Source organism: Aquarana catesbeiana, linkage group LG04 (genome assembly GCF_042186555.1).
Source record: "Aquarana catesbeiana isolate 2022-GZ linkage group LG04, ASM4218655v1, whole genome shotgun sequence".
Taxonomy (NCBI): Eukaryota; Metazoa; Chordata; class Amphibia; order Anura; family Ranidae; genus Aquarana; species Aquarana catesbeiana.
In genome coordinates this window covers 485,286,357-485,300,452 of record NC_133327.1, presented here as the reverse complement: position 1 = coordinate 485,300,452, position 14,096 = coordinate 485,286,357, and the positions used below count along the sequence as shown (strand labels likewise).

The 14,096-nt window shown below is 40.2% G+C and overlaps 1 protein-coding gene across 2 annotated transcripts in view; it reads left to right on the top strand.

The window, feature by feature from the left end:
* The window catches only part of NLRC4 (NLR family CARD domain containing 4), a 630,421-nt gene that overhangs the window by 193,571 nt on the left and 422,754 nt on the right, over positions 1–14,096 (top strand). For both annotated transcript variants that reach the window (XM_073627642.1, XM_073627641.1), the window contains exon 3: positions 3,410–3,670. In XM_073627642.1, coding sequence (XP_073483743.1) covers positions 3,410–3,670 — 261 coding nt within the window. The remainder of the gene's footprint in view (positions 1–3,409; positions 3,671–14,096) is intronic.

Genomic DNA, 14,096 nt, shown 5'->3' with positions numbered 1-14,096 from the left:
ATAAGTAGTAACTATAATAGTAACAAATGAATAGGTCACTTATTTAATTAATTGAATGGCCAGTTTTAAATATTATGTAGAAACATCACAGATGTACTGTTATAATTGCTATATTGCTATGGCATTCAAACAAGGTAGATTTACTTGTTAAGGATTATTTCTGTATAATAAAAAATATAGAACGCTTAAGCCTTGATAAAATAAGATTATACTAATATTGTTAATTAAATAGTTAATAGCATTGTCTAAACCAGAGCGGAGCCTTGGTCTAGGCATTGGAAGCTAAAGACAGCACACAAAGGAAGCGGTAACGGTCACAAAAAAGTTCCCTACCTATATAGTTCAGAGATGAGGGAATCTCTAACTGCTCAGACCGGTGTCACTCAGAGTGCAGTGGATATCCGGCATGCTCTTACAATACTGCTATAAAGCCCTTCCCCTCCAATCAGCTGTCACTACTGATTGCAACAGCTGATGGTGTGGGAGGGAGAGGGAGCAGGAATTAGCCAGGTATGGCCCCAGAGTTGAGTTCGCACCGCCCCGTCCATGGCGCCCATGTGCGGGCACGCACGCACGTCAGAACGGGGCCACGCCCACTCCACCCGCCGATGCAGTAGGCTTCCCCAGTGGACTGCGCATGTCCACTGGGGTCGCTATATGGAGGTCAGTCATAGATGGAATTTACTGTACCCTCCCATTACACCGCCATGGGTTGCATGGCCCGAGCGGCTTGGTGTGCCGGGCAAACCTCAGATTTGTTTACAAAAGTAATGATAATAATTATTGGGTACAACTATATCCTATATATGGATCTTGTGGCAGCAATAAGTCCATAATTGCACTTAGCAGTAATCAATGACCTTGCGGAAACAAGAAAATAACGGTAGCAGATGTTGATTAATATGACAGGGTTACATAACATTGCAAATTGCATAGAATGGAATACATTGAGCAAGACAAACATAAATATCCATCATACAGTCTGATGATGATAACTGTTAAATGGCATGGCCAAATTACATAATGCATTTAGTCATGCGGAGTGGCATATATTTTTTTGGCAGGATCAACATAGATATATCTCATTCAGGCAAGATATGATACATTAAATCAGACAATATTAGTGATAATAGTTGTTAAATGGCAAGACAAAGTTACATAAAGTGTTTAATCGTATGGGGTGGCATATATTTGGCAGGATCAACATAGAATACTTCATTCAGATATGTTATATATATTTTCTTATGTTGGCAAATTTTTTATCACCAATGTGGTATGTAGATGTAATTAATAGTACGTGCCATATATTAGTTTTAATAGCCAATTATCATAAATAGGTATATATTGGCTATTTCAATCTAAGTTGTTTATCCATTTCTTAGAAAAAGAATATTCTAACATTACTGTTCCCTTCCTCCCGAGGAAAAACCCTCGAGAAAGGGTTTGAACCAGATTGTTTCATTTAAACCAGGAGGCTGGGTGGCCTTTAATCTGAGGATCCATCGTGATTCCATTTGCAACAAAATCTTATTCCAGTCCTCTCCTCTGGGACTTAGGTGTATGCGATCCAAGATAAGAAACCTTATTTTCGGAAATTTTCTATTGTGCACTAATGTGGTATGTCAGCCGAGAGGGAGATCGGGGTCGCAGGTTTGCATGCTAGTTAGAGGTCTATACGCCCTTCTCCAATATTCCAATTTCGTTTTGCCAACATAGAAGCATGTGCAATCGCACAAAAGCATGTAGATTACCCCAAATGTTTTACAATTAGCAAAATGCTTTGGGAAAAAAGTCTGGCCATTAGGATTTTTTGTGTGAGCATGAATTTGCAGTAATTACATGCCCCGCATTTAAAGGTTCCTTTATATTTGCAATGAGGTTTGTGCATTTCTCCTTTTGTATTCACTGGTGACCATCCTATCCCTAAGGGATGTGGCTCGTTTAAATATAAATAATGGTCTGGGTGGGACAAATTGTCCCAGTGCTGGGTCACATTGAAGCATATGCCAATATTTATCTATGATGGTTTTAATTTGCTTTTGCTGATTGCTATATTTGGTAATGATTCTGATAGCATTGGTGTCACTTTTAGGTTTTTGAGGGTATAACAGCTTGTTCTTTGATTGTAGGGACGCTTGTTTGATAGATTGTTTTAACGAGACATGAGAGTAGCCTTGCAGCAATAATCTTTTACGTAGTTTGTTTGCTTCTATTTTGCAGACGGTGTCGTTTGAACAGTTCCGTCTTACCCTGAGGTACTGCTGGCTGTAGGGAATAGAATCCATAGGAGGTTTGGGGTGGAAGCTGGTAGCGTGCAAAATTGCATTGCTTGATGTAGGTTTCCTATAGAGCCTGCTCAAAATGGCTCCTCCCTCTCCTCCTATAGGCTTCCAAAAATGTGACACATGATTTGTCAAAGGACATGGTAAAATTTAAGTTAAAGTCGTTCCTGTTCATCCTTAGAAGACATTGTTGGCGTAGGTCTGGTGGTCCATCCCAGACGATGAATATGTCATCGATGTACAGTACCAACCAATGATGTGGTCCGTGTACATCGATAAGGCTTCATCGCCCAGAAACATGGCCTCCCACTCCCCGGGGTACAGGTTGGCATACGATGGGGCATAGCATGTCCCCATCGCAACCCCTGTACCCGGAGGTAGTGGGAGCCATTAAAAGTAAACACGTTGTGGTTAAGGATATATTCTAACAAAGAAATAATGAATTTTCAATACTGTATATACATTGATGTAAAAATGCTTGATATGCATTCCAAATAACAGATGTTACACCATTGTTGTGTTTTTATTGTTTAAACTTAATAAATTATATTTGTATTAGAAACATTTTTTTATATTTGTTTATGTGCCTTAAAGGTCCACCTTTAGGGGGGTTTTCTTGTTTAGCTGTATTGGAATATAGAGTTTTCAGTTCAGTGTACCAGAAATGATAAGAACCCTGGATTTCTGTCAGGATCAGCGAGTACTATATTTTTCTGTACTTTTAGAAAATATTCCCAAATAAGAAAACCTGCAGCAACCACATCTAAGGAATGGTAAGGTGAAATGTATTACATTTTTCTCCCATTTAACCCATGGTGCACTATTTGTCTCCTACTGCACAGTCTTTACTTGCTCCCCATGAAACCTGCACCATGTTATACTTCTGCCAATGATAACACATGCAAGGGTATCCCATGTATGCTCTTACAGGATTTTTAAGCCTATGCACTTCAGCGTAGACACAGACTGCAAATGCTAGAAATGTGGCAACATCTCCCTTAAAATTCAGACATTCCCAGGGGCATCTCAAAGAAGCTGGAAATGTGGGAGCAGAAAGAAATTGTAAATAACTTGTTCATGTTTTATTTTATTGCTCCAAACTAACTAATACTTTTTTTATGTTTAAGTGGATATTATTCGATCCATATTTTGTGGCCTGACAGAGAGAATAAGCAAAACAATTTCCAAGCAAATTGCATGTGACCTGTATGCGACAGAAATTTTCACCTTAGAAGAGATGAATTATGTCCTTTCTGACCAAGTAGCTCAAGAAGTTGCAAGAAGATTGGTTACATCTATTCTTAATAAAGGAGAAGAGTCTTGTAGATATTTCCTTCAGTCCCTTGAAAATAAAGATAGATTTTTATTTCACAGTTTAATGGGAAAAAGTGAGTATGGCTTTTCTAGAAACATTGTTTGGACCTGGATTAATATGTTTGTTTGTTTTTCTTTCATACAGAATAATCGCAAATGGCTAATGCAAGATAAAATGCAATTCTGCTACCTTATAAATATATTTGTTGTGCTAATGGCATAAATAACCCCTTCATGCCAACCGTACACAAATATGCGGCCCTACGGCGCGCTCCCAGCACGGAGACCAGGGTCTAATGATCGGGACCTGGATCTCCTGATTCCAGGTCACCTAATTGCTGTGATAGCCTCTGGTTGCCTATCACAGTGATCAGTCACTGTGAAGCCCGGCCCTGTTTTTTTTTCCCTCTATGAATGGGAGAGACATGCATCATGTACAGTTTTCCTAACACATGTCAAAGTTTCAAAATTGTGCTTAAGCTTTTAGATTTGTTTTATTCTTAGGCGCAAAGGGTTAATACTTGATTTATAGTCACAATAAAGTTCATATAGGGTAGAACCATCCACTCTGATTATGTGAATTACATCCACCACCGTAATTGCTATAAAAAGAAGATTAATGTGAGTGCCACCACCGTTGGGGACAAATGTACCAGCTCATTTTGACCCTATATACAAAGAGAGGTAGAAAAACACTTTTATTCAGAATATGTTGACTATATCACCACTGTATCCAAATTGATCCAGCCACCAAGCACCTGGAATCCATATAGGGTTGCCACCTGTCCGGGATTCACCCAGGACAGTCCATGTTTTCAATCATGTGTACGATTTTCAGCCCCCCTGGAGAGAGAGAGAGAGGATTAGGTGTTCTCTTCCCTCCAGCCTGCAGGGGCAATAGAGAGCCGGCACAGACTGAAGACTCATTCTCAGTAGCACTGCCAAAGAATGAAGACAGTGTGTGTGAGACTGGAGAGAGAAATGATGAGCTTCTTTGCAGTTAGTGATCACTGAGTACAGGTGGAAAGGGGGAGCTCCGGTGGGCACACCTGATGTAAGGGGGAGGTCTGGTGGAGACACCTGATGTAAGAGGGACCTCTGGTGGGCACACCTGATGTAAGAGGGAGCTCTGGTGAACACACCTGATGTAAGGGGGAGCTCTGATGGGGACACCAGATGTAGGGGGCACTCTGATTTGGACACCAGTTGTAAAAGGGGGTACTCTAATGGAGACACCAGCGGTAAAGGGGCACTGTGATGGGGACACCAGATGTAGGGGGCACTCTGATGGAGACATCAGATGTAAGGGGGGCAATTCTGATAGAGACCCCATATGTAAGGGGGACACTCTGATGGGGGCACCAGATGTAAGGGGGACTCTGATGGGTATATGTAACCTGGTTCTATATTCTTTTAATTGAAATATGAATGTGATTTGCCAACTTTTAGGTTATATTACAGAGCAATTTGGACCTCAGCTGGAAGAAAATTTTAGCAATTGGACCTCCTTGAATTTTAGTTTATTACCCCTGTTCTAGGTGGACTTTTTTGTGTTGCAGGAATGTGCACAAAAACACACAGCCCTTTTGCAGATGTGCAGTGGTGCCTTTAAGTCTCAATGGCACTACCACACCCCTTGCTTTTGCGCTCATTCACCTGCGGCAGAACGTATGTGTCACATACCTGGTTGGTGAGCCTGACGTGCAGAGGAAGTCCTCTTGTACAGCTCTGGCTCAAGGACCATGATGATGAGACAGCAGACAGGCTGGCAGGCTTGACTGATGACAAACTGTGGATGCACGAACAGGAAACAGGGACCTGAAGATGCTTAGCTGGATTGAAGGAGCTATAGCAGGCTGGAGGAGCTGGAAGCAGGGTCAGGCGAGCCAGGTTGATAATGGACGGGCACATCAAGCATAAGTGGGAGGCAGTAGCGTAGTCGGGTCACAGGCAGGGTTGGCAACAGATGCAGGATAAACAGGAGCAGCAGGCAGAGACAGAAAATAATACTGGGAGTATGCTATAGGCCCTGTAACCTGAGGGAGGAGGGGAAGGCGGACCTCCTATCACAATTTGGATTAGCAGCAAGGATGGGAAGTATCATCATAATAGGGGATATTAATTACGCACACATTCGTCTAAGGCTCGCCAGTTCCTAAATGTCTTGCAGGACAATTTCATGATTCAGATGGTAGACTCACCAACTAGAAATAAAGCGTTACTGGATCTACTGATTACCAACTATACAGACCTGATCACAGATGTGGAAATACAGGGCAATTTAGGAAACCGCGATCACAGGTCAATTGGCTTCAGTATAAATCACACAAATAGGAAACATAAGGGGAATACAAAGACACTGAATTTCAAAAGAGCCAACGTCTCTAAACTATGAACCTTGCTAGAAGGCATGAATTAGGATAAAATCTTAGGAACAAAGAACACGGAGGAGAGATGGGTTTGCTTTAAGAGCATATTAAATAAGGGCATTAGCCAATGCATCCCATTGGGTAATAAATTTAAAAGAGTGAACAAAAGTCCTGGATGGCTTAACTCCAATGTAAAAATGCATATAAAAGCAAAGGGGAAGGCCTTAAAAAAATACAAGGTTGAGGGATCATCATCAGCATTCAGACTTTATAAAGAATGCAACAAGAAATGTAAGGGTGCAATTAGGGCTGCTTGGATAGAACACGAAAGACGCATAGCGGAGGAGAGCAAAAAAAATCCCAAGAAATTCTTTAAGTATGTAAACAGTAAAAAAGGGAGGACAGACCATATTGGCCCCATAAAGAATGATAAAGGACATCTGGTTACAAAGGATGGGGAGATGGCGAAGATATTGAATTTATTCTTCTCCTCAGTCTTCACGAGGGAATCGGGGGACTTCAGTAACCAAAACTGCAGTGTTTATCCTTATGACACATCACAGGAAGCACCTCCACGGTTAACAGAGGACAGAAAAAAATTTGACTTGGGAAACATTAATAAATCACCGGGACCAGATGGCTTGCATCCGAGGGCACTTGGGGAACTCAGTCAAGTAATTGCCAGACCATTGTTCCTAATTTTTAGGGATGAGCCTAGCACCCCCCGGTTTGGTTCGCAGCAAAACATGCAAAAAGTTTGTTCGAACACCATTAAAGTCTATGGGACACGAACGTGAAAAATAAAAAGTGCTAATATTAAAGGCTTATATGCAAGTTATTGCCATAAAAAGTGTTTGGGGACCCGGGTCCTGCACCAGGGGACATGTATCAATGCAAAAAAAAAGTTTTAAAAACGTTTTTTCGGTAGCAGTGATTTTAAGAATGCTTAAAGTGAAACAAAAATTAAATATTCCTTTAAATATCATGCCTGGGGGGTGTCTATAGTATGCCTGTAAAGTGGCGCAGTTTTCCAGTGTTTAGAACAAGCAAAATTACATTTCTAAAGGAAAAAGTCATCTAAAACTGCTTGCGGCTGTAATGAATTGTCAGGTCTCGGCAAGATAGATAAAAATCATTAATAAAAACAGCATGGGTCCCCCCCCCAGCCTATTACCAGGCTCTTTGGGTCCGGTATGGATATTAAGGGGGACCCACACCCAAATTTAAAAAAAATGGTGTGGGGGGGCCCCCGGGCATTATATATTCTCTGAACAGAAGTATAAATACTATACAGTCTGCCCTATATACTCTGCAGAAAATTGGGCCTTAGGTGTTGGTGGTACCATAACACTGTAACCCCTCACAGATACTCTTGGTGGGTGCAGGAATGGGCCCTGCTGTGAAATATTAGATCAAAAATTGTAATTACAATACAGAGCAGCCATAGTGCAGTTGCTACTACTTTTCTGATGGTGTACACAGCACACAATACAGTTTAGTGCGGTGTTGCAAAACAAAATATACATCATGTCCGGAAGGCCAAGGAGAGGCAGATGCTCACAGGCCACTAAAAGAGGGCAAGCAGGCTCTGTGTCTACAGTCAACAGTGCTGGTCGTGGATATGGTGCAGCCTCTACAGGTGGCCGTGGGGCACGCTTGTCCTATTTCTCTGCCACTTGGACACCACATGCTTGACCAGACATATGACGACTTCCCATGCAGTCTGTTTCCCGTATACTATATTTGAGATTTAATATCTCTCAGATATGATTTGAGTTAAATGAGAGTTCTTTGACCATGAGTGAAAGCTTTAACACAATAACAACTTTTATTGGTGAGTAGTTGAAAGTCTATCTAATACACAACCATCTATCTATAGTCTACACCAAGGGAGAAAATATTAGGGTATAATAAGAGAATTACATGGAATACAAGGAATACAGAGTATACTCCTTAAAACAATAATCTACAAACATATTTAGTTACAAGTAAAATGCAGGCCTTTCCCATAATTACCCTTTGCACCAAGGTTCCATTCTGATGGCTGCTCTCCCATAAAAGTGTGTTTCCCTCCCATCTAGTCTGTGTATATAATTACAGGCTGATGCCTCATTGGTTGGCATAGCGTGGCTTTGATTGGTGAGCTTCCCTATTCCTGGTTAAGGACTGGCTACATCTCCAATCCCTATACTTTGCATAAGTCAGCCCCTTTAATGCAAATTCTTGTGACTATTCTGAGCAGGAGATTACCTTGAATTTTCCCAGAAAGTTAAATATTGATTACGGGTTGGCCTCCCTTCATTGCATATCCCAGCATGGGATCCTTTTGAAGTGAGTATGTGTAAAACAATGAGGTTTGGATCCTATTGTTTGTATACACAAGCCTAGGCACCGACTTGTCTGGTCTACCGAAGATTTCTGTGGAGATAATATGTTCTACCCTACATAGATACAAGCTAAATGAAATATATTCATAATTACAATATTTTACAGCTATTAATGGAGATTTCACATAAACTCATAAGGCAACAAGTCCGTTGGCAACAGCACTTGAAAGACCCACACCAAAGAAAAAGGCGGACTTCTCCTTGCTCCTCATCCTACTATACCTCCAGTCCTCTCAAAAACCTGCACTGAGAGGAATGAAGGTATAGCAATAGGTGTCCCAAGTACTTGCAGCCGATCTGCTAGCAGTACACCACCATCTGATTTTAGCAGGCAAATTTCCCTACCCCAGTTGCTGAACCGTAAAAAGAAATTCGATCCCAGCCATCCGCATGCTCAGCGTCTGAATGCTAGCTTGGCGAAATTGCTAGAACTGCAACTGCTGCCTTTTCAGTTGGTAGACTCTACCCCCTTTCGTGAATTTGTGGAATGTGCTGTACCTCAGTTGCAGGTTCCAAAATGCCATTTCTTTTCACAGAAGGCCATTTCGGCTCTCTACCGGCATGTGGAAGGCAATGTCTTGGTCTCATTGAACAAAGAGAAGCACACCGCTCCAGGCAAAATCAGGTGCAGGACGGATCACAGGTGCAGACTTCGGCTCACCACCGTGGAAGACTAACAAAACAAGGAATTGGACGCACACTGGAACTCCAAATTATCTCAATGTCATCTTTATTGTCAAAAGTTTTAGACAGATACAGGCAATGGTAGACGTTTCACAAGCGATAGCTTGCTTGTTCACAACCAATGTAACACTAAACAGGCAGGCCTTTTAAGGGAGTCCACCCAAATTGGGATACACCCAAAAACACACCCTGGCTCTAATAGTGCCACATGCAAACAACATTTCAACCAACATTTTAAAAACATTGCAACGTTTAAAACGCATACATATGTCTAAACAAATGCACACAAAAACAGTAACAGTCATAATAAAAATATATATGTAAGCTTGCGGTCATTTATCCAAAATTAAATCACAAGCAAATCATGAAAAAGGTGAAAAGAAAAGGACAATAGAGCCTAGAAAAAAGACACAAGTGTCCAAATCCAGGCTTATAAATGCCCAAAAAGGGTTAACCAAAAACACACCTGTTCATTGAATACATGAATGCAAAATGTCTATGCACACATTATGAACTCCGACAAAGGAGGTTTGGTGGTAGTAATGGAGGTGTGAGGCTGAGAGACAGGTGTCTGATCGTGACGCATACTCTAGACCAAGGGTCTTCAAACTATGGCCCTCCAGTTCAAGAACTACAATTTCTATCATGCCTAGCCATGTCTGTGAATGTCAGAGTTTTACAATGCCTCATGAGATGTGCAGTTCCGCAACAGCTGGAGGGCCGTAGTTTGAGGATCCCTGCTCTAGACTCACTGGTGATCCCACCAAAAAATACAAAATGCTGTTGACCAACCTCGTGAATGAAGGGGTGTCTCTGGGTGTCTTTGATAAAAAAAATGACAGCCAATTTAATTCCGGAATACCCGATATCCCCGATTTTTTTTTTTTTTTTTTTTTTCACCATCTCCCAAAAACTCATAAGGGGTTAAATCCGCTGCATGGAAGGCCCATTATTGCAGAGATTGGATCCCTTAATGAGAGATTGGGAGAATGGTCAGACAGCGTCCTGCAGTCTCCCCAGCTATCTCAAGGATACTAACATCTGAGTATTGTCCAGGACATGACATATCACTGTGGGTCACATGTGATGTCTCGAGTTTATTTTCCTGCATTCCACATGAGAAAGCTCTGGAGGTCATAGTGTTCTATTTGGAACGAGTCACACAGTATACTATTGAGCATAGACTTTTTGTTTTAGATGTCCTACAATATCTCTTGACACATAATTTTTTCACTTTCAATGGAGACTGGCTCCTCCAGAGATGTGGAGCAGCCATGGGAGCCAAGTTCTCACCATCATTGGCTAACCTGTATATGGGTTGTGGGAATGCCGTCACATATATGGTGTTGACAATCCTTTTAGGTCATCGATTAAACTATTCTATCGCTACATAAATGACCTTATTTTTATTACAGACGGAGAACTTGGCTCCCTAGAGCTGTTTCTACAACACCTCAATTCAGATGACAGAAATTTACAGTTTACAGGACAGTGTAATTCAAAGGATATTGATTTTTTGGACATACATCTGTGTGGCTTTGAAAATGGCATTCACACCAGTTTGTTCATGAAACCCATGTCTGGCAATACTTTGCTAATGGCTCAGTCGGGCCACCCCAAACATACCTTCAGGGGTATCCCTGTTGGCCAGTTTTTGAGAATCCGCAGATTGTGCAATGACCAATCATCTTATGAGAAAGAAGCAAGAGCTCTTTACTCGCGGTTTTTACAGAGTGGATATTCCAAATATATGTTAGAGCCTGTGCAATTGCGGATTCCAAAGACAGGTCAGAACTTTTCAGCCAATCCAAATATGGAACAAAAGATAAACAGAAAAAACAATTTTTCAACAAAGAGAGACCCACTTTGAGCACATCCTATAGTAGGGAATTTAATGAGATCAAAACCAGTGTACATCGATATTTGCCTATACTTATTGAAGCTAGTGTATGCGCAGACCTACTTTGGGTAATTCTTTGTCCCCTAGTTTGTTTTATCCTGCCACCTTGAGGTCCACCACTTGGTTGCACTTCAAAGGAAATTATGGTTGCGGTGTGACTGGATGTTCGTGTTGCAAGCACATCATTAAGGGGGATTTAATACGATCCTTCTCTAATAAATAAATATATATATATATATATATATATATATATATATATAGAAAAAAGTCCAAGAGGTTGCTGCACTTAAAAACTTTGCTTTATTTCACAATATCTTCAGGAGAGATTTACAAAGCAAGTATAATCCTTTCAAGCAGTATCAAAGGCAACAAATGCCTACACAGTTTCAGACATGAGTAGATTCAGATATGGATGGATGGATTACGTTTCGGGCTAGTCAGCTTACGCCCTTCCTGAGATCCATTGAAGCACATCTGAAGGTTTCATTCCAATCATTCATTTAAATACAGGTTTAGTGAAGTACTTCACATATGGAATCAATATGGCTAATTTGTTCAAATCGCATACCATTTAACATCTATATATGCATATGTTTATCTATAACACGCCATTAAAGCAAGGATAAGCAGCAGGTGTCAAATCTCTCAATCTCCTCACTCGCATTTTAATATATTCAGAATACCTATAAAAATGCAGGGAAATGGTACATTCATGAGTAAAAACAAAAAGATATCCCCATCATAAAGTTATTTTATCTGGCTACATTTAAATGCTTATTCCAACAATTAAACAAATAAATAAAGATCCAAATCAACATTTAAGCCTTATGGAGCAATAGTATTTAAAAAATGTATCCAGTATACTTCTCTTTTTCTTAGAATCAATTCACGGTTGCCCCCTCTCCTATTTTTCTCAATACCTTCTGGGACAATATATTTTAATTGTGATACATTGTGGCCAAATTCCAAAAAGTGTCTCGCCAACGGTAATTGGATTAGTTTATCTCGTATTGAGTATTTGTGTCTCGCTATCCTGTCTTTTATTTTTTGTGTAGTCTCCCCTACATAAACTAAACCGCACAAAATAAAAAAAATAAAAAAAGACAGGATAGCGAGACACAAATACTCAATACGAGATAAACTAACCCAATTAACGTTGGCGAGACACTTTTTGGAATTTGGCCACAATGTATCACAATTAAAATATATGGTCCTAGAAGGTATTGAGAAAAATAGGAGAGGGGGCAACCGTGAATTGATTCTAAGAAAAAGAGAAGTATACTGGATACATTTTTTAAATACTATTGCTCCATATGGCTTAAATGTTGATTTGGATCTTTATTTATTTGTTTAATTGTTGGAATAAGCATTTAAAAGTAGCCAGATAAAATAACTTTATGATGGGGATATCTTTTTGTTTTTACTCATGAGTGTACCATTTCCCTGCATTTTTATAGGTATTCTGAATATATTAAAATGCGAGTGAGGAGATTGAGGGATTTGACACCTGCTGCTTATCCTTGCTTTAATGGCATGTTATAGATAAACATATGCATATATAGATGTTAAATGGTATGCGATTTGAACTAATTAGCCATATTGATTCCATATGTGAAGTACTTCACTAAACCTGTATTTAAATGAATGATTGGAATGAAACCTTCAGATGTGCTTCAATGGATCTCAGGAAGGGTGTAAGCTGACTAGCCCGAAACGTAATCCATCCATCCATCCATATCTGAATCTACTCATGTCTGAAACTGTGTAGGCATTTGTTGCCTTTGATACTGCTTGAAAGGATTATACTTGCTTTGTAAATCTCTCCTGAAGATATTGTGAAATAAAGCAAAGAAGTTTTTAAATGCAGCAACCTCTTGGACTTTTTTCTATATACAAGGTCGGTGGGAAGACCTGATTGCTGGCACTAAACTGTAAGTAGAGTGCGGTTCTCCTCTACAAGAGAATATAGATAGATAGATAGATAGATTGATCTCAATTCCATATCTTTTTGCATTATTTTGTCACTGTTGCGATTTGCACATTCTGATGTTTATATTTTACACAGGAATCCATTGCTTTTGTTACAATGTTCCTTTTGACCTTATGTCCTTCGTAGATTTGACTTTTGATGGCTAGTTTTTCATCACCAGTCAGCTCTATGCGTTTTTCACATCAATAGTCTGATTACATTGAGGTTCAGTTTAGCTGAACAAAGTTTTGGTTCTGAACTTTTAATTCTCAATGAGATTTTGCTTTATACATCTATTTACATACACACCTATGAATGTTCATAATGTGTGCATAGACATTTTGCATTCATGTATTCAATGAACAGGTATGTTTTTGGTTAACCGTTTTTGGCATTTATAACCCTGGATTTGGACACTTGTGTCTTTTTTTCTAGGCTTTATTGTCCTTTTCTTTACTTTTCTCCTTTTTTCATGATTTTCTTGTGATTTAATTTCGGATAAATGACCACAAGCTTACATATATTTTTATTAAGACTGTTACTGTTTTTGTGTGCATTTCTATAGACATATGTATGCGTTTTAAACGTTGCAATGTTTTTAAAATGTTGGCTGAAATGTTTGTATGTGGCACTATTAGAGCCAGGTGTGTTTTTGGGTGTATCCCAATTTGGGTGGACTCCCTTAAAAGACCTGCCTGTTTAGTGTTACATTGGTTGTGAACAAGCAAGCTATCGCTTGTGAAACGTCTACCATTGCCTGTATCTGTCTGACCCTTTTGACAATAAAGATGACATTGAGATAATTTGGAGCGCCAGTGTGCGACCAATTCATTGTTTGTTTTTTTTAAAGGTGTATATTACCGCTGACTCATGGTCTAGCAGGCATGGGCAGGGACGTTACCTTTCCTTCACGGTGCACTGGGCAACTGCTGGCAGCTGGGAAGGATGCAGAACAGGGTTCGGTATTGTTGGAGCTTGTTCCGCCACAACGCCTCCAAAATGCTAGTGGTGATTCTGCGACAGCTCTCTCCTCCACTCCCTCCTCTTCTTCTTCCTCTATGGCCTCTTCTGCAGATTTGTCCTCTGAACCAGCTCCATAAGCGTTCAAGGGGCTACGCAAGCACTCAGGCAAAAAGATGCCATGCAGTCCTTGAGTTGGTCTGCTTAGGGGACAGGAGCTACAGTGGGGTA